Below are 25,389 nucleotides of genomic sequence, written 5' to 3'. Positions count from 1 at the left end.
ATGGACACTCTGTTAGAAGCAAATGGCACCTTTGCCATGAACCTTTTGAAGAAACTGGCTGAAACCAGCTCGGGAAACATATTTTTTTCTCCCATAAGCATCTCATCTGCCTTGGCCATGGTCTCTTTGGGGGCAAAGGGAAACACAGCTGCCCAGATGTCCCAGGTACCTAAAATCGTATCAAGACCACACTAATTCTGCTATGAGTTTATTAACTAAAATAAATTCCTAAATTTTAAATCTCAAAGAAATTTCTTCTAACAGATAAATGAGCTAGTGTCAAATGGATGAGAATGTGGAGCTGGCAGGACGGGGCAGTTTATACTGTGTGGGCATCCCTGGTGGCCATGGGTCATTCTGTGGATGTTGCGGTGGTCAACTGGGCTGGAAGGTCCATGAAGGTGTTGAACATAAGTCTCAGGTGTTGGTATTGACTGACAGCTGGGGCCTCTGATCAACAAGGACCAAGAGATCTTTCTATTCTTCCAGGACCCTTTCCTGGGTCTGCTTGGATTTCCTTACACCATGGTGGTGGATTATAAGATAGTAAAAGAGGAAGCTTTTTAAGGACTAAGCCTAGAAATGTGTCACTGCTGCATTCTGTTACTCAGACCAAGTCACCAGGCCAGTTCCCAGGGGAGGGGAAGAGCCTCATCTTTTGATGTTAGGAGCCAGATGTGAGGCAGAGATGGGATGCAGGGATGGCAGCCATGTTTGCAGCAAACCACCACAATAGCAAGCATTGTAACCAGTCATTTAGTTCAGGTTTGGGAAAAGGAATTCCCAGACATACCAATTCTTAGAGAAACTAGTTTCCTTTCAAAAGTGATTATAGGGGCCTTAGAAGGGTTCTGTGTGTATAGGCGATGTGGGTGACTGTTCAAGTTTGGATATGGTCCCTTCAAAATTTAGGTGTGTCCATGAGGCATGATTAAGAAGTAGAGTTTTCAAGAGAGCATTGGGCCGTGATGGCTTCTCCCTTCTATATGGGATTGACAGGTTTTACATAATTTGTTTACTTTGGCCTTCTGCATTTTGCTATTTGATGACACAGGGTTCCTGCCCTCTGGAGTAGACAGCTGAACCTTAGAGCACATAAATCTTAGACTTCTCAGTCTCTGAAACTGTGACACATTTTTGTTCTTTATAAATTAGCAAGTGTCAGGTATCTTGTTAAAGCACCACAATGGCTTTCAAGATACTTCTCATACTTAATTAGATTGAGCCATCATTTAAACAGTAATAATATATCTGTAAAACATTTTGTGCTATGTTCACTGTTGGGCCTATATTTTAAAGTCAGGGAATAATGAAAATGTGGATCTTTAACCCCATATTTTTATTATTTTTCATTTCAGGCACTTTGTTTTAGTAAAGTCAGAGGTAAAGATGGAGAAATTCACCAAGGTTTCAAGTTCCTCCTTGATGATATGAACAGAACTGATACCCAGTACCTTCTTAGAACTGCCAATGTGCTCTTTGGAGAAAAGTCTTATGACTTCCTCTCAGTAAGTCGCACTTGTTTTTCATAAGAAACGGAAGACAGTAATGTAGGATGGAATAGTCAGAATATTTCCAATCCTTGTTTTGCAGATGACAATTTTTGTGCATTGTAACACTTGTTTAAGTTCTTACACTTATAAATATTTTGATTGATTTTTCAGGGATTGAACATCCTTCTAAATTTCGCTTTGCTGATAGTGCTTTCAAGAATTCTTTCATTTTATTTATTTATTTGTTTGTTTAATTATTTATTTATATTTTTGTAGTACTGTTCATTGAATCTAGGGATGCACTACCACCAAGCTACACCCTCAGCACTATTTTACTTTTTATTTTGGAATCAGATCTCATTAAGTTACAAAGGTCCTCACTATATTGTTGAGGCTGGCCATGAACATGTAATCCTCCTGTCTCAGTCACCCAAGGGTTGGGATTACAAGTATTCACCACAGCACCTTGCTTTTCTTTTCTCTCTCTTTTTTTTTTTTAAAGAAAAACTTCCCAAGTCAATTCTTGTTGTATGAGGATGAAAATGTAGCAGATAAAATAAGAGTCCTCTTCATCCTCTTTCTACCCAATATGTGATCATTAAAATTTCAATGTAAATAATTAAAATTTAAATAAAATTGACTTTTAGTTCCTCAGTTCCCTCTAGCCATATTTCAAGTGCTCAGTAACCCAGTGCAGCCCTATCTTGGACATTGCAGATGGACAACTTTCCCATCATCGCACAAATTTCCAATGCAGAAGGAAGGTTTAAAAGGACACATATCCCTGTATGATTTATGGAACAACAGACCTGTGTACAACCTCTTGTTCCAAGATGTAGAGGCAGCCATATCAAATGCTGTGTTCAGCCTCCTCAACAAATTCCAGTGGTTTGCGAGAGTGATAGATTCAGTGGTTACCGTATTTCAAAAGCCTTTTTTAATGATTATTTTTATCAATTCACATAAAAATTTCTTCGAAGGTACATGAATACTCTCTCCCATTAATAACACCCCCAGCAGAGTGATATGCTTGCTGTACTGATGGGACTTCATTTGCACGTACTGTCACCCATTGTCTGTAGTTCACACTGTGGTTCATCCTTGTATGATCTACGGACTTGTACAAATGTATAATAAGAAGTATCCAGCATTACACTATCAAAAAGAATACTTTCATGCCTGAGAATGATGTTGCTCTGTTTATTCTAGTCTTTTATAGATTCCTGCAGCAAATTCTACCAAGCAAAGGTGGAACAGCTTGACGTTGTTAATGCTGCAGAGAAGTCTAGACAGCACATAAACACCTGGGTTGCCGATAAGACTGAAGGTGAAAATAGATTCTTATTCTATTTAATAGTAGTTCACACAGTCACATAGGTTCTTTGAAGACTTTCAAAAATGAAAATGAATGATTTTTTTCTCTAAAGAAATATGAAAATGATTAAAAATATGGTTCTGAAATGATGCCACCCTGCAGATGTTTTCTCTAGCTTTATCCTTGCTGTTATCAAATTATCTGTGATGTTTTTCAATATTAAATATGTCTCCTCCAAAGCTATCTACACGTTGTCTTTGTCCTATTGTTGTTAACATTAGGTAGTTATTGCTTTTGCAGTAGCATAAAATTTGCGTGGAAGCTTTTCTAATCTTCGCCCTCTTTAAGCACTGACTCTGTCCCATGGTTTATCTACGCATTGTGACAGGATGCTTGACCCAGCCCTCTTAAGCCTGTGGTTCATAAACTGCTGTTAACACTTGTTGCAACCTCTTGTCTTTAAAAAAAAAAAAAAATCTGAAGGGAATGGGAGGGGGGAAGAGCGAAATTCCCTCTTGTCTTGTTTGACATTCCTCTAAATTATTTTCTTTAAGCCATAAAGAACAAGCATTTCTTCATCATCCACCTGCTAGTATATACTTGTTTACTTTATGTATTTTACTCAAACTTTGGTATTTTTTTCTATTAGAACTTATATGCAGTATTTCAGGGGTTTTATTGGTGCTGATACAATTGTTGTAAGGGCAAGCATCCCTTAATATAGTTATATTTCAAGACATGGTGTACTCTCTTCATCTGTACTTACCTACTCAGAGATCAATCCATATGAACACCCTTCCTGATATGAGTCATCAAACGCTTAGCCAAAGAATTCTTTAATTTTTTTATAGGTAAAATTATGGAGATGCTACCTTCAGGTTCCATTGACTCCATGACTAAGCTGGTTCTGGTGAATGCCATCTACTTCAAAGGAAACTGGGATACTAGGTTTGACAAAGAGAAGACCAGGCAAATGGCTTTTCACATCAGCAAGGTGAATAGTTTGCACTATCAAAGGCAATTACTGAGTCCCTCTGCTCATACACTTAGCTTCAGACATTTTGACTCTCTTGGTTTTATGGCAGCCCAGCAGATGGACTCTCCAGTAAAATGTGGGGCCTTTCTATTGCCCTTTATTTTCTTCTTGATATTTCATCAAAGTTGGCCACATAGCCTTGGCCTCTGACTATGCTCCCTACATCATGTGTGCTGAGTACTGTGTAGATCACATATCAGATGGTGTAGTTCTTGGCTCCCCGAACTCTTGTGATAAGATTCATACTCCAAAGCGTGCTGTGTGAGGCTTTTCATAGTTTGGATTATGTCCATTTATTTTTCTATCTTCATTTCTCATCAGCACTTGCACACTCTTTCTCACCACCTGTGTTCCCTAAGGGAAGCCTCTTTGACTCTCTGCCTGCTCTTGTGATTTTCCATGACCCTCTTCCATGCTGACTCAGTCTCCCTGCTTCTCTCTGTGATTGTATTGCAGTTGTTGACTTCAGTGTCTCTTTCCCTGCTCTGCATATCACCTGTAACATAGTTTTTCAGTCCTCAAGTAGTATCTTACATGCTTGAAGTTGATCTATCCTAACAGAAAGTCTGAAAGTGGGCAGAGCCTGAATTGATACAAGATGTAAGCAAAACTTTCAGGGAACCAGCCCTCCTTTCTTCTTTCTCTGTCATCCTCCACAAGTAACTTTCTTCCGTATGATGGAAAGATGGCTCAAAAATTCCACCACAATTTAGGCAAGAGGAAGGTAGAAGGACTTTACTTAGTAGTGTAAAGAAAGAAGAAAGCACATGACACTTTGGAATAATAAATGGGTCCTTCAAAGATGGGGTACCCAACAGTATTATGAAGCTATTTGGATAAGTATGATACAGAGTTCTCTCCTCTGAAAGAAAACCATTAGAGATGCTCTTGAGAAGGTTACCCACAACACTTGAGCTATTTCAAGTCCTGTGGGAGCGTCTACTTGGAGCAGATAGAACATTTCAAGAAGATTTCAACAGGCACAAAGTTATTTTTTATTGTTTTTTATTTTTTATTTTTGGTGGTACTGGGGTTCCTGGAAGCCCTTATTCCTCCGGGCTACGCTTCCAGACCTATTTTTACATTTTTATTTGGAAACAGGGTCTCCTAAGCCAGCGCGCGCGGCTGGCTTCGAACCTGCGGTATCCTCCTGTCTCTGCCTCCCAAGCGCGGGGATTACAAGCGTGCGCCACCATGCCCGGCCTGCATTGCAAAGTTATTTTTATGTCAAAGAGTCATATTTTGGGGTTCCATATCATGTTCATCTTGAAGATCACCAAGAGATAATAAGATTAAGGATTGAGATCTGGGCATTAGAGGGTTTGGACACTGATGTAAGGAGATGAGCCAGGAAAGGAGGGTCAAGGTGCTGTTTTGACAAGTGAAGGGAAGAACAGTGATTTAGAAGCAGGAATCAGCCGATTGTACTGAATGTGACTAGTGTGTTCACTGGATTCTGCTTCAGCTTAACACGTACCCACTTTATTTACAGAATGAAGAAAGGCCTGTGCAGATGATGTTTAAGAAATCTACTTTTGAAATGACTTATGTACGGGAAATATCAACCCAAATTCTAGTGCTTCCCTACGTGAGGAAGGAACTGAGTCTGGTCATCATGCTTCCAGATGAAAACACTGACTTGAACATGGTAAGGAGAGTCCCAAGTGAACATCCGATCCTGTTAAAGGTTATGACAAGCCCTGTAGAGAGCAAACTTTGGAAATTTGCTTTTACCAGTTCTTTATCATAGTGGGCCACATGCATCGTTCCATTGTTATATTTCCATACAGTGTGCTGGTATTATAGAGTTTAGAAAATTCTCCTATCCTTGGCTGAGGTTGGGTCCAGAGCAGGTTCAATGTCCTATTCTTTCTTATCAGCAATGATGACAGAGCCGTCTTCGGGAACTGTTGTAGGATTGTACAAGATGACTGATGTAATACATTTGTTTCAATTTACAGTTTGTCTTTGACAGATATGAGTAGATTTCTCGCCACACTTGCTAAATAATTGTGACTGTGTCCTTCAGAAAGGAGTGACATGAGGTAGAACTGCCCTGATTTTACCTGGGTATCTTGTTTAAATTATGTTCTGATTGGGGGTGAGAGGCTGATATTGCCTTTTTTCCAAGATCTAGGTGATACTAAGTATTTTGGATCAAGGGCTATTCTCCGAGTAGCAAGGTTGTTGAGAATTTATAAAGACCTTTTGAAGGTTAGTCATTTGCTTTCTCAAGAAGCCAATGCCTGTAGTTATAATAGATACTTTGAAGAAGGCAGAGTGGGGATGGATCAGAATGGAGAGCCTGTGGCCTCCCAGACAAGTCATGACAAGGCCTGAACAGAGCCCGTGGAAATGGAGAGGAAGAGCCCAATTAGACAGATTTTGAAATTTATATTAACAGAGAATGGAGATGGATTCATTGGGAGGAAGTGTAGGTGGAAGAGAAACTGAGTTACAGATTTCTTGCCCTAATGGGATAGAACATCAGACTTTGAAAGGACAGGCATTCTCTCAAAAATGCAGTCCAAGATATGCTTTATTCCTACGTATCAGTCTTATCCGGGACACAGGATTTTGCTAAGTTTCTGCCATTGGGAAATCAAAATTTTGAAACATAAAGCCATCTCTTATTGAAATGGTAAAGCATTACTGCGCTCTCATTCAGATGTGTGCTCTCCAATCTGAGAGTCACTGGCCACATGTGAGTTTATACATTTAAATTCACTAATATTAAGTACAACGAAAGACTCAGGTCTGCCCCTGCACTGCCACATTTCCAGTGCTCAGTAGCTACACTGATATAGTGGCCGCCCTGTTGTAGAGCAGAAATTACAGCATTAACATCAGAGCAGAACATTACACAATATTATTTGGAACCTTAAAATCTCCAACTCTCTTCTTCTAGGTGGAGAAAGAACTCTCTTATGAGAAATTTCTAGAGTGGACAAGACCTGACAAGTTATATAAAAGAAAATTGGAAGTTTTCCTTCCTAGGTTTAAGCTGGAGGAGAGTTACGACATGAAGGATGTCCTTCGTGAACTGGGCGTGGTGGATGCCTTTGATGAAGGCAGGGCTGACTTCTCTGGAATGTCCTCCAAGAGAGAGCTGTATTTGTCCAAGGTCATGCACAAATCCTTTGTGGAGGTCACTGAGGAGGGTACAGAAGCAGCAGCTGCAACAGGCGCCATTATCCAACCATGCTCATTCACCCCCATCCCCATGTTCTGTGCCAACCATCCCTTCATTTTCTTTATCCAGCACAACAAAACCAAAGGTATTCTCTTCTGTGGAAGACTTTCTTCTCCTTAAGGAAACAACAAAACACAGTGGATGCAGCCTTTGTTCTTTCTCCTAATCATTTCTGACCTTTTCAGTGCCGTGGTGACAAATCACATATTAGGGAAGTGATTTGAAAATTTCTAGCTCATTCACATGTACATTTTTTCTAGGGTCTGAAAATGTCATTTATGAAGAGTCTCATGGCCATTTGGAAGGGATGCCACTGGCCACTTAAATGAAATCTCTGCTTCATGTGGGTGTTTTTCCCACCTCTCAGAGTCTACTTCCTGTCTTCACTTTGTGCTGGTCAAGTAGTATCTGTTAGAAGGTCCAGGTCCAGTATCACAAAGAACATCCACAAGTGCAGATTTGATACCCTGGTCTGTGATGCTTCTCCTCTACAGGCACAAGAAGGTACACAGTCCTTTCCTGTTTTCTCTGCTCAGTTGCACTGAGGTGTTAAACCATCTGAATGAAAGAACAGTGACGTGATCTGGAAGGAGGTCTGGGTATCATCAGGTCCTAGAAGTTCACAGAGGGGACCTCTATTCCCAAGTGTTCTTCTAGTTCTTTCCAAGGTAGCAGAGAGCCCGAGAAAGCGGTTTTTTCAGGCCAGTGAGTAATCGGTCCAATTTTCTGCTTTTATTATAGTTTCCATTCATAGGTACTAATGGGTAACACACTGACTCAAATGTGTAACACTCTCCTTCCTCTAAAAATTTAAAAATTGCTGTCAGAACGCAGACGGGATAAGACATGTTCTTTCTACAGTAACATAGATTTGGACAATTTCACAGTAAAGGGCAGATGTCTTTCTATTTTATTTGTAATATTAAAAATACTAAAGCTTCATATTTATACTTGTGGATTTTTTATTTTTTCCATATAAAGCCACTTTTATTTTGATTTTTTAAAAAAATTATTGATGCACTGTAGTCATACATCTTAATGGAGTACATGATGGTAGAGGCATACATGCACACATCACTCAATTAGCCCTTCCCCAATTCCCACCTCATTCCCTCTCCCCTCTTTCATTCTCATGTTTGGTGTGTGATTGACTTTGATATGTTTGTGAATGTACATCATGTACATTGGATGTTTTTGAGATACTGAACCTGGACTTCTAACAGGTACTACTTGACCAATGGGTGCAGTGCTAGGCTTTGCCAATAGGGGGAACTAGAGAGATACTGATGGTGATCCAGAAGAAAGCATCCCTTCAAGATACAGACAGAGGTCATTTGTGATCTCTATTTCTATTCTCAGGCCATTCTTTCTCCACACAATGACCATATCTATAGAGGCTAAAGATGCACCTTTGTCAACTATATCACTATCGGATTTTGCTTCTCCAGACCAGCTCCACTGGCTTTGTCCCTCTGTCAATTCTCACTACCACTGAAGGAGCACATGCCCCTGTGGCAGTCAGGCCTTTAAAGAGGTCTGAGGTTCAGCCATAGGATGTTAAGTTGTTTTTGTCAACTCGATTTGCTATCACAAAATACCATACACTGGTGTAATTTTCATGTCTCAAATAACAGACTGTATGCTTTGGATTTAAAATGTTTCCCAAACGTCATGTGTTGCCAATAAAACAAGATTGGGATGTGGGGAATGTGCTTCCTTGGGAACGGTATTATCTGTTCCTGGTCCCCTCTTCTCACCTTCTGTAATTTCTGGTCTCTCTGAGGTGAAACAACTTTATTTCCTCCATGACACTCTGAAGTGCTGCCACCCTGGTTCCGGTCTTGAAGCCATAGACTTACCTTTAAAACCACATACCCTAAGGAAAAGTTTTTTTCTCTAAATTTCACTTGTCAGATATTTTGGTCACAGAGGAGAAAAAGCTGATCAAAACAAAGATATTTATGTCTGACGTTTGGAGGCTGGGAAGTTCAACACCAAGGTCTCAGCCTAGTTGGTTTCTGGTGAGGGCTGCTTCCCAGACTGCTAGGGCCACACACTGAAAATACTTTAGAAAGCTCTGAAGTTTTGTTACCTTCCCCAAAATATCTGAATTAAGTGGTGAGGGGCGCAGACTCGGCATGGAGATTGTTAAGAGCAGGAACAAGGGCCCTAACTTGGAGAGGTCAGAAGAACTTCCTGCAGGAAACATTATTCAAGCTGAATTTAGTAAGACAAGCAAGCATGCCAGATTCCCTATGAGGCTGCGTGGAAGGAAGGAAAAGACTAAGAATAATTTGGCATGGCTCAAAAAGAAAGCTGGGATCCATGACTTTAGGAGAATCACACAACTCTGTCCACAGTCTGTAATTTATCTTCTGGAATAAGAAAATGTTATGAAGGTTTTTGTGATGTATGGTAACTAGAATTCAAGTGATTATTGGGACTTCAGTAAAGAAGAGTTGGACATTAGAAGAATATAAATGGAAAGAATATGAATATGAGAGAAATTATAGGACTTTTGATCATTTATGTAAAATAGGCCACTCTGGTTTCTAAAAGATACCCAGTAGTGCATGATTAATGTCTATAGCTCAAGAGATAAGTTAGAGATTTGAATGAAATCAACAAAAACTTGAACTTGGGCTTAAGAATATAGCTAAGGCTATTTAAGAAGAGCATATTTTTCTTTTTTATTTTCTTTTTTCTTTTTATTTTTTTTAAGAAGAGCATATTTTACTATGAAGAAAGGCAGACTTATAATGAGAGAGAAGGGATCTGTACATGAAACCAAGAAACTCGGAACGATATCAAAGTCAATCACTAAGCCAAATAGAAGGAGGGAGAGGGAGGGAATGGGGTGGGAACTGAGGAAGGGCTAAATGAGTGATGTGTGTATGTATGCCTCTACCATCTTGTAACTCCATTAAGATGTATGGTTACAAGATAAGCATGTTGGTGCACGCTTGCAATTCCAGCATTTGGGAGGCTGAGACAGGAGGATCGCAGCTCACAGACAGCCTCAGATACTTAGTGAGGCTTTTTGCAATTCAGTGAGACCCTGTTTCAAAATTAAACATAGGGCTGGGGAGATATAATACTCCTGGGTTGCATCCTCAGTATCATAAAAAAAGATGCACCAATAAAAAATATTAAAAAAAGAATAGTAGTTTGGAGATCTTGAGAGGTCAAGGACAAATGGGGCGAGTATTCCAATAAATAAAAGAGAATAAGAATTGGGATATATGATTTGAGCATAGCAATTTGAAGGTGCTTGGTCCTCTTATCCAGAGAACTTCCAGAGAAGATAAGAGTGAAAGGCAAGCTGCAGTGGATGGAGTGAATTGAAGTCAGTGGTCATCGTGTGTGTGTGTGAGTGTGCACATGCGCATGTGTGCTAATGTAAAGAAATAATATATATCCATAATACACACACATAGCTGGGCGTGGTGGCGCATGCTTGTTATCCCCGCGCTTGGGAGGCGGAGACAGGAGGATCGCGCAGGTTTGAAGCCAGCCGCGCTGGCTTAAGAGACCCTGTTTCCAAATAAAACAGTATAAAAATAGGTCTGGGAGTGTAGCCCAGAGGTAGAAGGGCTTCCAGGAACCCCAGTACCACTACCATAATACACACACATTACTGTCAACGTAAGGACACAGACAAAAAAACTAGAATGGTAGTCCAAGTTACATAAAACATAAAAAAGCCTGCTCCATTATGAGCTGTGTAGAGGGTAGCACCCTCAGGCTTTGGCTCTCAGCAAAGGATTGTAAGGGATACAGGCTACTATCGGGCATTGCTGCACTTTAAGAAACAACCTTGAGCTGGAAAGAGCAGAACTTTTATGCTTTGTAATAAGTAGTGTAGTAGCCATCAATATCTTTTGAAAAACATGCTGGAATTTATCTTATACCATAGTACTCTAAAGAAACAAACTGTATGTTTATTTTTTCTTTTTAATTACTTTTTTTTGGTGATACTGGGGTTCCTGGAAGCCCTTCTGCCCCCGGGCTACACTCCCAGACCTATTATATACTTCTTTTTATTTGGAAACAGGGTCTCCTAAGCCAGCGCGGCTGGCTTCGAACCTGCGCGATCCTCCTGTCTCCGCCTCCCAAGCGCGGGGATTACAAGCGGGCGCCACCACGCCGGGCATTTTTTTTCTTTTTAAAAAGGATAGTGTTCCCAACATGCTGAACTTTTCTGTGATATCAACTCCCTGTCAGAAAACAAAAACAAAAACAAAAACAAAAAACAGCAAATAAACTTTTGAAAGAAATGATTCGATCGATTGTTTTTCGGGTAGAAGAGCATCTTATTCTATAACCCTCCTTAGCATCCTCAGGGCGGAGCTCAGAGCCCGACACCAAAGCTATGCTCAAGCCCCGCCCCTTCTCACATGCCGGCCTCTGCCCTCCTCCCAGCTAAAACCTCTCGCTTCTGGCTGCACTGAGGTCTCCATTTCTGCAACTCAGTCCCAGTCCACCAGTCTCCTGGGTAGCAGTGCTGAGGATTTGAGGTATGTGTCTGGCTTTCCTACTTCCTCAGCTTGGCATGGGTCTTTGTTCAGTGGCCTAAGAAAAGCACTAGACCATGGGAGTGCACCCAGCTCTTCCTTTCTGGGTTCTTCTGATCTCTCCTTCTTCACTGGGTTCTGAATTCCTAGGAAAAGGGTGTGGCCAAGCTAGCTTGGTTATGAACGTCCTGGCTGGAAAAATGGGTACTGAGTAGGGCTGGGGATTCAGGTTGGAGTGAACATCTCAGCTGGCCTAGGATCCAGAACGCTGGTAAGGTGGCCCTTGGAGCACAGGACTATGGAGCCTGATTTCCTCACACTGCAGAAGGAGGAGGGGACTCTAGCAGGATGAGACATCTCAGAGTTTCTTGTGTTAAGTCTCTGGACCTCTTAGCCAAGGTGACCCTGCAAGAAGTAAAGCAGGCAGGAAAGATGCCCTAGAGGGTGTCAGGTCCCCGAGAGAAGGGTGTGTAGCTGTGGGTCCTAAGGCCCATGGACCTCAGCTCCCTTCCTGCCTTTTGAAAGTACAGAGTAGAGATTTGCAGCCTTTTCTTCTCTCCTCTTTTGCAGCAGTTTTGAGGTCATTCAGGCCTGCAAAGATAATCTTGAGGGGCTTCTCTGAACCTGTGATTATCTTGTATTTATTAAAATCACTGTAGGCAAAATATTTCAAGATGCATTTTTTTTTTTTTTACAGTACTGGGGATTGAACCCAGAGGCATTCTCTCTCTCAGCTACACCCTCAACCTTATTTCTTATTCTTTTATTTTGAAACAGGGTTTCACTAAGTTGCTGAAGGCCTAAGTGTAGCTGAGGCTTAGGAGAACCTGAGACCCTCCTGTCTCGGCCTCCCAAGTGGTGGGTTTACAAGGTGTGCCACCACACCCAGCTAGGATGCATGCATACAACAAAGTAAAGATAGGGCACATTCTGATGATATTTGGGTTTTGTTGCATTAGATTAAATTTGCAAGTTTGTTTCTTGTTTCCTCTTTAGTCCCCTTTAATGTCTCTTTTGGAAAACGGAGGTAATGGGAAAATGACTGTCTTGATGCTGACAAAATTGGGACAGACTTTGTGCGTGATTCTGCTGCTGGGAACTAATTAGGCTTGGTGATAAAAGTGTGACTCAACTTTATCTTGAACAGTCTGTGGTTTGTAGAACTGATGATATATGAGGTGATAAAAAACATGTGTATTAAGGCTAATGTGCTGGAGCTCAGTAATGTGTATGTTGAATAACAGGAAAGTAAGGGGGTGGCAGGGGAGAAGGCACTTCAGCAGAGTCCTGGAGAGTGGGTAGAAAGGGGCTGGAGAGGCATCAGAAGCTTGGCAGTGCTCTTGCCTGGGCATGGCATTCAGATGAGGCAGAGAGAGGCAGGCGTGAGTCACTGTAATATTATTTTACAAATAAATTAAAGGATGAAGATCTTTTTATGTATACTGAATATTTTTCTAGGGAAGAATCCTCTGGTGTCTGGAAGTGGGTGGAGTCAGGGACTCTTTTTCTCCTTAGCTCCTGTGTCTAGCCTGGGGCCTTCTTCTACTTCCTTATGGTACCTGTGGGTCCCAGATTTTCAACTTCAAAAAACTGGTCAACCATGTTTAACTGCTCCTCTGTTTAATGTTATAGAAATACTCACCCACCTTGTGTAGTTTTGTTAATTAGTTTATCATATTGTACTATTTTCAAGTTATGAAGCAATAGGTGGCATCCTGTTCAACAAACCATACAATCCAAAGATCGCTTCTCTTCTAATTCACTCTCAAAATGTAAGCAGTCACATGTGGATTCTCTTACATGTTGCCTCTAGTTTAGAAACAAGTATTCAGCTGAAGGAAAGCCCACCAGGCGCTGTGTGTGTCACCATCGCTGTGAACTGCATTATGATGTGAGAATGCAGTGCATTAATTAAAGTAATTAAAAAATATAAGCAAGCATTCGTTCTTCTCCTTGTATAAAACAAAAATTATCAAATTGTAGTTTGATAACTGAAAGACTTTGGGCTTTCCTTTTCTGTGTTGTAACTGAAATGCCAGCAATCCCTACATCATGATTTAACTTCAGAAAGTTTTCATCATTTTCTTTAAAAGGAACATGTTCTAACTGCGTTTTACACCAAATAAATAGCTCAGGACTGGAAGATGGTCCCTGGATTCTTAGAATATAAGCTGATTATGGTAATGAGTTGGGATAGTCAGTGTTAAAAGGGCAATGAAATATATGTAAGAATAAATGAGAATAAATGTATAATATGAGGACCAATAAAAATAAGTATTCAGCTATGTGTGACTGCTATTTTCTTTTTAAAATATATAGCCATATTGGAAACATTATTATGTTAAACAGTATATTACTTTTTAATATTAAAAGTATATAATATAAATTTGAGAGATACACAGGAAAATATTTACACATATACACCAATTTACTCACTGAACAAAAGTAACAACCATAACTATTAACAAATACAGTAAAAGTCCAGTTGCATAAACTTGAGTTGATGCAATTTTGTTTTAAAATTCATTGTTTCAGGCTTGTCAACATGGATACTCTATCAGAAGCTAATGGCACCTTTGCCTTGAAACTTTTGAAGGCGCTGGGTAAATCCAACTCGAAAAACATATTTTTTTCTCCCATGAGCATCTCGTCTGCCTTGGCCATGGTCTTCATGGGAGCAAGGGGAAACACAGCTGCCCAGATGTTCCAGGTACCTAAAGACATTTCAGGACAACACTGAGTTCTGCTATTTTTATAATCAACTCAGGTAACCGTATACATTTCAAGCCCCAGAGAAATTGCTCCTAACAGGTGGCTCAGCCAGTATCTCAGGCATGAGGAGGGGGAGCTGGCAGGATGGAGCAGAGTTCGACTGTGTGCCCTTCCTTGATGGCCAAGAGTCATCCTGTGGCTGTTGGTAGCTGGGCTAGAAGGTCCACAAAGGTCTTTTACGCATATCTGGGATCTTGGTGCTGGCTGACATAGGAGGCCTTGATTGTCCAACAAGGAACCAGGAGGTCTTTTCTTTCCTTCAGGGCCCTTTCCTGTGGTCTTTCCTGAGTCAGATTGAATTTTCTTACACCACGGCTCTGTGAAAGAGGAATTAGAAGAGAGTGAAAGAGGAAGCTGCCTGACTTCATAAGGACTAAACCTAGAAAAGTGTCACTTTGCATTCTCTTACTCAGAGCAAGACATTGGGCCACACCCTGGGGAAAGTAGAACACCGGTCTCGTCTTTTGATGTTAGAAGCAGCGTGTGCAAACAGAGAGGCGACTCAGGGTTGGAAGCCATGTTTGCAACAAACCACCACAATAGCAAGCATTGGAACCAGACATTTTGCTTCTGTTTGGAAAATGGAATTCCCATGCCAATCCTTAGAGAACGCTGGTCTCCTCTAGAAAATGATTACAGGAGGTCTTATACAGGTCCAGTATAGGGATGCTGAGTGGCTGATAAATTTTGGATATGGAACCTCCAAAATTTAGCCGTTGCCAATGAGATATGACTAAGAAGTGAGGCTTTTAAGAGGACACAAAGCTAGGATGGCTGGCTTCTCCCTCATGCGTGGAATCGGCACTTTGGAGATAGTCTTTGGTTAGTTGGCCTTCTACCTTCTACCATGTAAGGTCACAGGGTTCCCGCCCTCTGGAGTGTGCAGCCCACAACAGGCACCTGAACCCGAGGGCAGGTAGATCATGGAGTCCCCAGCTTTGTTCTTTACTCATCCTCAAGTATCTTGGTATAGCAGCATAAAACAGAGGAAGCAGCATAAAAATAGCAGCATAAAACAACGTCTCTCAAGAACCTCTAATTAGATTAATATCTTTTAAGCAGTAACAATGATCTTAGTGCTGAGTTTAGCGTTGAACCCGTTTCTTAAAGTCTCGCAATACTAAAAATGTGTATTTTTTACTCTGTACATTTGAATTTTTTTTTTCATTTCAGGCACTTTGTTTTAATAAAGTTAGGGGTGGAGATACGGACATTCACCAAGCTTTCCAGTTGCTTCTTGCTGAAATGAACAGAACTGACACTCAGTACCTGCTGAGAATTGCCAACAGGCTCTTTGGAGAGAAGTCTCATGACTTGCTCTCGGTAAGTCAGTTTTTTTTCCATGAGGAAATAAGACAGTAATGTATGAAGGAGTGGTCAGTGTGAATATTTCTAGTCAATATATACAGATAATCATTTCTGTGTATTTTTTTATTTATTTATTTATTTATTTATTTATTTATTTATTGGTAGTACTGGGGTTCCTGGAAGCCCTTCTACCTCCAGGCTATACTCCCAGACCTATTTTATATATTTTTATTTGGAAACAGGGTCTCTTAAGCCAGCGAGGCTGGCTTGGAACTTGCACAATCCTCCTGTCTCCGCCTCCCAAGCCCGGGGATTACAAGCGTGCGCCACCACGCCCTGCTGTATTAATCACACTTTAACTTTTTGTACATATAAATATTTGAACTGATTTTTCAGGGACTGAAATTCCTACTGAGTTTTATCTTGGCTGATTACACTAGATCTCTTTGCTGACAGTGACTTCATGATCTCTTTTATGAAAAAATGCAAAAGTACCCAAGTAATTTATGGTTGCATGAAAATACAAATGAAGCAGATAAAAGAAGAGTCCTCCTTATCCTCTCTTAAACCCCATTTTTCCAGATTCAAGCACAGGAGCTTTTATGGATTTAATTTTTTTTTTAATTTTATTTTATTGGTGCACTGTATTCATACATCATAGTGGGATACAAACTTTTGTAGACATACATGCACACCTCGCCCAGTCAGCCCCCACCCGATCCCCACCCCATTCTCTCCCCATCCCTCCTTCCCATGCTTGGCTTAGTGGTTGACATCTAGTATTATAGCAATTTATCCAAAATTAAAAATGATAATCTCACATAACAGTTTCATTTGTCTGATACCAAGCGTTTGATGATTTAAAGATAACATTTCAATATTTCTTTTTGCTTTCTTTCTTACCAGAGCATATTTTTTTCTGTTTTTTAGGTGAAACTATCATATATTTATATATTTATTTTTCAGAAAGAAAATCTATCCTAATATGGAATATGAATTCTAGATACCCAAAACGATCTTGAAAAAGAACAAAGCTAGCAGATATATATTTTCTGATTTCAAACCATATAAAGCTACAATAATTGAAACAGTGTAGTACTGTTCTAAAGGCAGATATATAGACCATTGGAGTTAAATACAAGCCTAGAGCTAACTTCTTCCCTATATTGTCAAGTTATTTTTGACAAGGTTTCCACGAACATTTGGTGGTGGAAATAATAATCTTTTAACTAAATATTGTTGAAAAATAATAATTACATGGAAAAGAATAAAATTGGACCCTTACCTAATCCCACATACAAGTATTAACTCAAAATAGATAAAAGACCTAAATATAAATCTTAAGACTATAAACTTTTAGGAGAAAATCTGGGTCATAAAACCTCACAACATTGAAATTGGCAGTGATTTCTTGGATATGATTTCAATGGCACAGGCAACAGAAGAATATACAAACTCCCTAAAAAATAAAAGAAAATATTGTATATCCAAAGACAATGTAAACAGAGTTAAAAGTTACTAATAGAATTGGATAAAATATTTCCAGATGCTATATTTGAAGGTATATTAATATTCCAACTAGAAATCCTAAAAATTAACAACAATAAAGGCAAACAATACAATTTAGAGATAGGTAAAAGACTAACATAAATAATGAATCTCCACAGATAACCAATCTTAGTTGTCTGTTGGATGGAAACTCTTGTTTCTCTGGTTCTGATGAGTGTTACCTATTTCTTCTTTGTAGTTAATCTCTTTGAGTATTTTCTCTAGCGCTGGTTTTGAAGACATAAATTCCTTCAGTTTCTGTTTGTCATGGAAGCTTCTTATTTCTCCATCTAATTTGATAGAAAGTTTTGCTGGATAGGAAATTTTTGGCTGGAAGTTGTTTTCTTTCAGAGTTTGGAATATGTTACTCCAAGCCCTTCTGGCTCTCATGACTTGGTTTGGGAAGTCTGGAGTGATTCTAATTGGTTTGCCTCTGAATGTCACTTGGCCCTTTGTTTTTGTTGCCTTTAAGATTCTCTGCTTGGCTTCCACATTGGTCATTTTGACAATTATATGGCGTGGGGATCCTCTTCTCCAATCCTGTCTAAAGGGAGTTCTATAAGTTTCCTGGATCTGTGTATCAACCTCTTGCTCTATATTTGGAAAATTTTCTGCTATTACTTCCTTGAAGAGATTGTTGATCCCTTTGGTATCACTTTCTTTTCCCTCCTCTATTCCAATTATTCTTAGGTTAGCTCTCTTAAAATGGGCCCATATTTCTTCAATGTCAGATTCCTGCTGTTGGATATCTTTTTCTAGATTAGAAACTATGCATTCATTTTTGGATTGCTCATCTTCTAAGAGCGAGATTCTGTTCTCCATGTGGTCTAATCGGTTGTTCATGCTTTGAATTGAGGCCTTTACTTCATTAATTGCATCCTTTATCTCTTTTTGGCTCTCTCTGAGTTCTTTTCGAAGCACCTCTATTATTTCTACAGTTATTTTCCTGATTTGATCTTCTAGAAATCTCTGATTTTCTGTTTTATCAGGTTCTGATGTTGTGGGGTTGTGCACATTCATTACTCCAGTGTTATTCCTCTTTCCCATGATTTCGGAGGTTTGTGCTTTCTCTGGGTTCTTCCCTTGGGTCACTATGGCTTCACTTAAGGTGCTCTGGATCTCGAGTCTGTATTATCTCAGACCCCACTACTCCTTTACTGGGTTGTATCACAGAGTCTCCGACCCAGGGAGTCGATAGAGGCTGCTTTAAACTATGGGGGGTGCCAGGTTGCACGCTCTCCTATGGTGTGATATCTCTGCCACCACCACTCCCTCACTGGGTCAAGTCCCAGGAGGCACAATACTGGGATTTCTCCTCTGTGGCCCGCAATTTGACTCACTGTTCTTGAGTACGTAGATATAGCTGTACTGGACTCGGTGAATTCACTGCTGCTGCCGCCGCCGGTGGCAATATGGCGCCTCTGCCACGCCCTCGGCCATGAGGCTGGCGTATTTTTTCTTCTCTGGTTTTGATTTCCACTCTGAATCCCTGCAGCGTGTGCTGAGCTCAGCCACTGGGAGCTTTAAATGCTGTCTGCGCCAAAAGATCCCGCCTGGCTGTTCCGCATCGGCTCACCTCGGCTTGTTGTAGCCGTCCATTGAGTTCGCCGCTGCCGCCGGTAGTATGGCGCTGCTGCGGCGTCCTCGGGCGCGTGTGTCTCCTCTGTGGCCCTGAGCTCTGTTCTCAGTCCGCTTTCTCTCTGGAGCCTGGTGGTTTTTTTGTTTTTCTGGTGATGGTGTTTTCTGGCTATGAAAGGCGCTCTTTTTGTGGTAATGGAGATTGGTTGTTAGCGGGACTCTTAAGCCCCGCTTTTCTCGGTCGCCATCTTCCCGGAAGTCCTCTGGATTTAATATGTATACTCCTTTACATAAAGAAATTTTGCTTTGTAGGATTTTTAAAAAAATAAAATATAACTCTGGCCGGGCATGGTGGCGCATGTTTGTAATCCCCGCGCTTAGGAGGCAGAGACAGGAGGATCGCGCAGGTTCGAAGCCAGCCGCGCTGGCTTAGGAGACCCTGTTTCCAAAAATAAAATAGGTCTGGGAGTATAGCCCGGAGATAGACGGGCTTCCAGGAACTCCAGTACCACCAAAAAAAAAAAAAAAAAAAAAAATAATAATAATAATAATAAAAGTAAAAAATAAAAAATAAAATATAACTCAAGTGTAGCATGGAGGCAGAATACCCCTCTGTTTAATACCCAGGACAAAAATAAACAAAGAAAATATTCCAGTCCTTTGATAATAAATACTGAAAGGGGAATTAAATATTTAGCTATTAACAATTGGATAAAAAATGGAAACCATCCTATTGCATATATCAAGAAATTAGTTATATAGTTCCATTTAATTTCTACCAGATTTTCTGCCTTTACATGTAATAATGTAAGCATTCATCAATATAATTTTAATTTTATGAGATATGTTAACTAAATGTAGTTTAATCTATTGTAGAGCAATTATGATAGCATATAACTTTCATAATTATAGCCACTGACCATATGTGGTTATTAAAATTTGAATGTAAAAATTAAAATTTAACTGGGCATGGTGGTGTAGTTTGTAATCTCAGGGACGGCATCAGCAACATAGTGAAACTCCCAGCAACCTAGAAAAACCCTGTTTCCAAATAAAAAAATAAAATAGAAATGGTTTGAGATGTGGAAGTCTGGTTTAGAAGTACATGTTTTTCCTATATAATTTATGAAGCAACAGACCTTGGTTTAGGGTCCTGCCTTCTAAAATAATGATAAATAAATAATAATAAAATAATAATTGGTTTGACAAAGAGATAACCAGCTTCCACGGCACATGAACAGCTTCTCCCATTAACAACACCCCTGAGTAGAGGGATATGTTTGCTTAACCGACGGGACTTCATTGGCATGTCACTGTCGGCCATTTTCCATAGTTCACACTACAGTCCATCCTTGTATGGTTATAGGTTTGAATAAACGTGTAGTATCATGTACCAAGCATGATAGCATCAGAGAAAATAATCTCACACCCTAAAATATATGTATGTTTATGCTAGTATTTCACAGATTGCTGTGGCACATTCTACCTAGCAACGATGGAACAGCTTGATTTCGTTAATGCTGCAGACGAGTCCAGACAGCACATAAACACCTGGGTTGCTGATAAAACTGCGGGTGAAAATATATTCTTATTCTATTGAATAGTGTTTTAATAGTGTTTTAAATAGTGTCTTTAAAGATTGTCAAAAATGAAAACAAGTGACTTTTTCCCTCTAAAGAACTCTGAAAACGTTAAAGTCTAGTTCTGAAAGGCTGCCAACCTGCAGACACTTCCTCCAGCTCTGTTCTCGCTGTCTTCAGGTTATCTGTAACATCTCGCAAAATTCATCTCCTCCAGGGAAACCTCACATGGCTTTTGCTCTGTTGTTGTTGACATTAGGTAGTTTTTGGTTTTGCCATAGCATAAGGTTAGCACTGAAGCTTTTGTGAACCTCATTAAGCCTGACTCTGTCCCAGGGTTTATCCCTATTGTGGCAGGATGCTTGGCCCAGCGCTTTTAGACCTGTGGTTGGTAAACTGTTAGTACTTGCTGCAACCTTTCACTTTCTTGACATTCATGTTCCTTTCTTGGAGCCTTGAGGACTAAGAATTCCTTTCCATCTCACCTGTTATCAGCTTTTCTTCTATCTGCTAATATCTACTTGGTTATGAATTTAACTCAAATTGTGGTACATTTCTCTATTGGAGCTTATGCTATATTTCAGGATTTTTTGTTGTGCATATGTGATGATGATACTATTGTTGTAAGGCCAAGCATCTTATAATATAGTTATAGTATGGTTATACATAGCTATTTATATATATATACATATTGTATATGTATGTATACCATATATATGTATATAAAACATTATATATAATATATAGTTATATTTTAAGACATTATGAACTCTCTTCATCTGTACTTGCCTAAACAGAGATCAATCCACAGGAACATCCTTCCTTATACATATATCAGAAAACACTTAGCTAAATAGTTCTTTAATTCTTTTTACAGGTAAAATTACAGAGGTGCTGCCCTCAGGTTGTATTGACTCCATGACTAAGCTGGTTCTGGTGAACGCCATCTACTTCAAAGGGATCTGGGATAATCAGTTTGACAAAGAGATGACCAGTCAAATGCTTTTTCACATGAACGTGGTATTTCATTAGCATTAAAAAAATGGGGATTCTCGAGTCCTTCTGCTCATATTTTAAATCTTCAGGACACTTAGCTTCAGGCATATTGGCTTTCTTGGTTCGGGTGGTTTTCTATTGCCATCTTTCTCCTGTTCCGTATCTCATCAAAGGTAACTATATACTCCTAGGCCTCTGCACCAGCTCCCTACATCAAGTCTACTGAGTACTCTGTAGATCGCATATGTGCTGTATAGTTCTCAGCTTCCCCAAGCTCTCATGACATGGCTCAAACTCTATAGCATGGTGTGTGAGGCTCTTCATAATTTGAGTCCTGTCTGTTTCTCTGTTTCTTATCGGCATCTGCATACTCTTTCTTGCCACCATGGTCCCCTCTGAAAGGCTCCTTTGACTCTCCACCTGTCCCGGCCAGTTGCCATGCTCCTCCTCCTCACCGTCTCAGTCTTCTTATCTTATTGTAGTCGAGTAGCAGTTGTTGACTGCAATGTCTTTTCCTCCATCTGCTCATCACCTGTAAAATTGTATTCTGTGCATCCTGAAACAATAACTTCAGTGCTTGAAGTTCATCAGTTCTAACAGGAAGTCTGGAAGAGGGCAGGGCCAGGACTGATATGGGATGTGGGCAAATCTTTCAGGGTAGCAGTTCTCTCTCTTTATTCCTTCTTTGTCATCCTTTATCACAAAGTATTGCATCCAAAGTTTAGGCAATAGAAAGGGAGAAGGAAACTATACTACTAGGGTAAGGGGAAAAGAATGCAAATGACATTTTGGAAAGATAAATGGGCCCTTCAAAGATGGGAGATTGAGCAGTTTTATGAAGCTGTCAGGTAACGTGTGATGCAAATTTCTCCTCTCTAGGAAGAGATCAATGGGGGTGCTAACTGACAAGGATATCCATGAAAATTGGGTTATCTCGATTCTCTGCAAAAGTCTTTTCTTGGGGCAGATATGAGATTTCAGGATCTCAAATTAGTTCTGATGCCCAAGAGGCATTTGTTTTGAGTTCCTTATTCTTATTCTCTTGGTGATCACTAAGAGACAATATGATTAAATATCTAGCTCTAAGTAATGGAGAATTTGGCAACTGAAGTAACGGGAGGAGCTGGTAAAGGAGGGTAAATATGCTGTTATACGGGTGAACAGAACATGTGCACGAGGCAGGAAGCAGCCATCTCTGTTGAGTGTGTCCAGTGTGTCATCTGGGCTGTGCTTCAACTTAATGTTTGCCCATATCCTTTACAGTTTGAAAGAAGACCCGTGTCGATGATGTATAAGAGATCTGTTTTTGAAGTCACCTATGTAAAAGAAATATCCAGCCAAGTGCTAGTGCTTCCCTATGTTGGAAAGGAGCTGAGAATGATCATCATGCTTCCAGAAAGAAACACTGACTTGAACATGGTAACGACAGTCCCAAATATATGTCCGATCTTATTAAAGATTTTAATAAGTGCTGTAGAAAACAAACTTTGGAAAACTGCTTTTACTATATTTCCCAAACATCTGGGGCCAGATTCCATTTTCTATTATTATACTTCCATCCAGTGTGATGGTGTTCTGGATATTAGAATTTAGAAAATATACTTCTCCTGGGATTAGATTGGGGTCAAGCCAGGTTCACTGTCCTGCTTCACAATTTACAATTGTTCTTCTCTCAGCTTGTTTCTTCCTATGAGCAATGATGGCAGTACTTCTTCATGAGGGCTATGGTAGGATTGAAGGGAATTACCTGTATAAGGCCTTTGCATAGAGTTTATCATTGACAGATGTGCATTTTCTCTCTTAACTTGCTAGATCCTTGCAATTTGCCATTCGGAAAGCAATGACATGGGGCAGAGCTTGGGTTGCTCTACAAATCACTTAGGGATCTTGCTTAAATTAGGTTCTGATTGGAAGTTGGGGGCTGAGATTATATATATATATATATTTTTTCCAATATCCAGGTAAAGCTAAGGCTGTTGGACCATAATCATTCTTTATGTATTAAGGTTGCTGAAAATTTATAGACTGTTAGAGGATTAGTAATTTGCTTTCTCAGAAAGCCAATCCCTGTGGTGGTACTAGATACTTTGAAGAAGGAAGAGTGGAGATGGACCAGAATGAAAATGCTGTGGCCTTTCAAGGAAGAAATGCCAAGGCCCAAACAAAGGTTGTAGTAGAGAGACTTAGAGAGATTTTGCTATTTACATTAACAAAGAACAGATTCATTGGGTAGGAAAGTGCGTGGAAGAGAGGCTGAGTTACCAACTTTAATAGGACAGTTATTCTCTCATAAATGCAGTCTAAGCTTTGCTTTTTGAAAATTAGTTTCTGCCTCCAGACACAGGATTTTACAGAGTTTCTGCAACTGAGAAGTCAGAGCTTTGGAATATAAAGCCATCTCCAACTGGAATGGTGCAGTTTTACTTAACTTCCAACCAAATGTGTGTTGTCCAATCTAATAGCCACTAGCCACCTGTGAGTTTATGAATTTAAATTCATTGACATGAAGTAAAATGAAAGATTCAGGTCTACCCCTTGCACTTGCCACATGTCGAGTGTTCAGCAGCCCTGTGGGTGTAGTGGTCACCCTCTGGCAGAGAAGAGGCTACAACATTAACATCACAGCAGAGAGTCATATTGTAAAACATTACAAGAGACCTTAACATTGCCAACTCTCATTTTCCAGGTGGAGAATCAGCTTTCGTATGAGAAATTCCTAGAGTGGACAAGACCAGACAGGATGTGTAAAAGAGACCTGCAAGTTTTCCTTCCTAAATTTAAGCTGGAGGAGAGTTACGACATGAAGAATGTTCTTTATTATTTTGGCATGGTGGATGCCTTTGATCAAGGCAGGGCTGACTTTTCTGGAATGTCCTCTGAGAGAGAGCTGTACTTATCCAAGGTCATACACAAGTCTTTTGTGGAGGTCACTGAGGAGGGCACAGAAGCAGCAGCTGCCACAAGCATCATTTTTTGTGCATTTTCAGCAGATAATTCTAGGTTCTGTGCTGACCATCCTTTCCTTTTCTTTATTCAGCATAACAAAAGCAAAAGTCTTCTCTTCTGTGGTCGATTTTCTTCTCCTTAAGGAGACAATAAAACACATCAGATACAGCATGTGCCCTCTCTCTTACTGACCTGTGCCGCAGCCCAATGTGCCTGTAACCCAGTGTGACCTTTTCAGGGCAGTGATGACAAATTATACTTTAAGGGAGTGATTTTAAATTTTTTGTTCATTTGTATGTTAATGTTTTTAGGTTCTGAAATTGTCATCCCTGTAGGGTCTCATGGTCATTTGGCAGGGATGGCAATAATCTACTACTTGGACTGGATACATAATTGCATGGATTGAAGTCCTGAGTTGGTATCTTGTCTCTGTGCAGGATTTGAATAAAAATAACCAACTTCACAAAGGAGTTGCTGTGGTTAACTGGGTTCCAGGAAAAAAATTCTCTTACATTATTTTATGGGGGCTTAATTAAAGCCTGCTTCTGAGGCCCACCCATTTCCAGAGGGGAGTCAATTAGCTACACCTGGTCCCACTGTGGTTTTCCTCGTAGATTGGGTTTTTTCAGGATGCATGCAGTCTGTTTTGGAGATGGTCCAACGTCATCGTCTCTGTTTGTGATCCTTCTGCAATAAAAGGTGAGTCCATTGTCGCTGCAATAAGGAGGGGAACTAGGATCTTGGAATCAGTTACCACAGGAAAACTTTAGCTATTTCTGAAGCTTTTTCTGTTCTTGTTGGACAAGCTTCAGCACACCCTGAAAAGGTGTTTACCAACACAAGCTGGTATCCAAACTTTCCTGCATCATGGGGCATATGGGTGAAATCAACTTGCTAAGCAATCAAGTGGCTGTATTCCCACATACTCTGCTCCTTTCACAGCAGGCTGCCTTTCAGTTTTCGATTGTTGTGACCACCCAGAATGCAATTCTGAGTTACCTATTGGATTGTTTTGTGGAGATGTAGTCCTCACAAGTGGGGGTTAATAAAATCCATCAGGGTGTCCCTCTTATAGTGAACACTCTTATGTAGGGATTTCACCTACATAAA

General features: G+C 40.1%; 2 protein-coding genes across 2 annotated transcripts; both read left to right on the top strand.

The window, feature by feature from the left end:
- LOC308276063 (serpin B6-like) lies at nt 1-7,157 on the top strand (the record flags this gene model as incomplete). Its single annotated transcript, XM_080714669.1, has 6 exons — nt 1-165; nt 1,359-1,508; nt 2,703-2,820; nt 3,660-3,802; nt 5,337-5,492; nt 6,753-7,157. The coding sequence occupies 6 exons, from the start codon at nt 1-3 to the stop codon at nt 7,155-7,157; spliced, it is 1,137 nt and encodes a 378-aa protein (XP_080570795.1).
- A 2,018-nt stretch (nt 7,158-9,175) lies between these two features.
- On the top strand, nt 9,176-24,421 carry LOC308276062 (serpin B6-like; the record flags this gene model as incomplete). The annotated part of the gene is made up of 9 exons (XM_080714668.1): nt 9,176-9,263; nt 12,548-12,578; nt 13,245-13,442; nt 14,087-14,261; nt 15,497-15,646; nt 20,214-20,331; nt 21,215-21,357; nt 22,597-22,752; nt 24,020-24,421. 9 exons carry the CDS (start codon nt 9,176-9,178, stop codon nt 24,419-24,421), a joined length of 1,461 nt encoding a protein of 486 aa, XP_080570794.1.
- Between the last annotated feature and the right edge of the window lie 968 nt (nt 24,422-25,389).

Source organism: Muscardinus avellanarius (assembly GCF_963383645.1).
Source record: "Muscardinus avellanarius genome assembly, chromosome: 17".
Lineage (NCBI taxonomy): Eukaryota > Metazoa > Chordata > Mammalia > Rodentia > Gliridae > Muscardinus > Muscardinus avellanarius.
The sequence above is the reverse complement of the archived record's forward strand: the minus strand, read 5'-3'. Positions and strand labels throughout refer to the sequence as shown.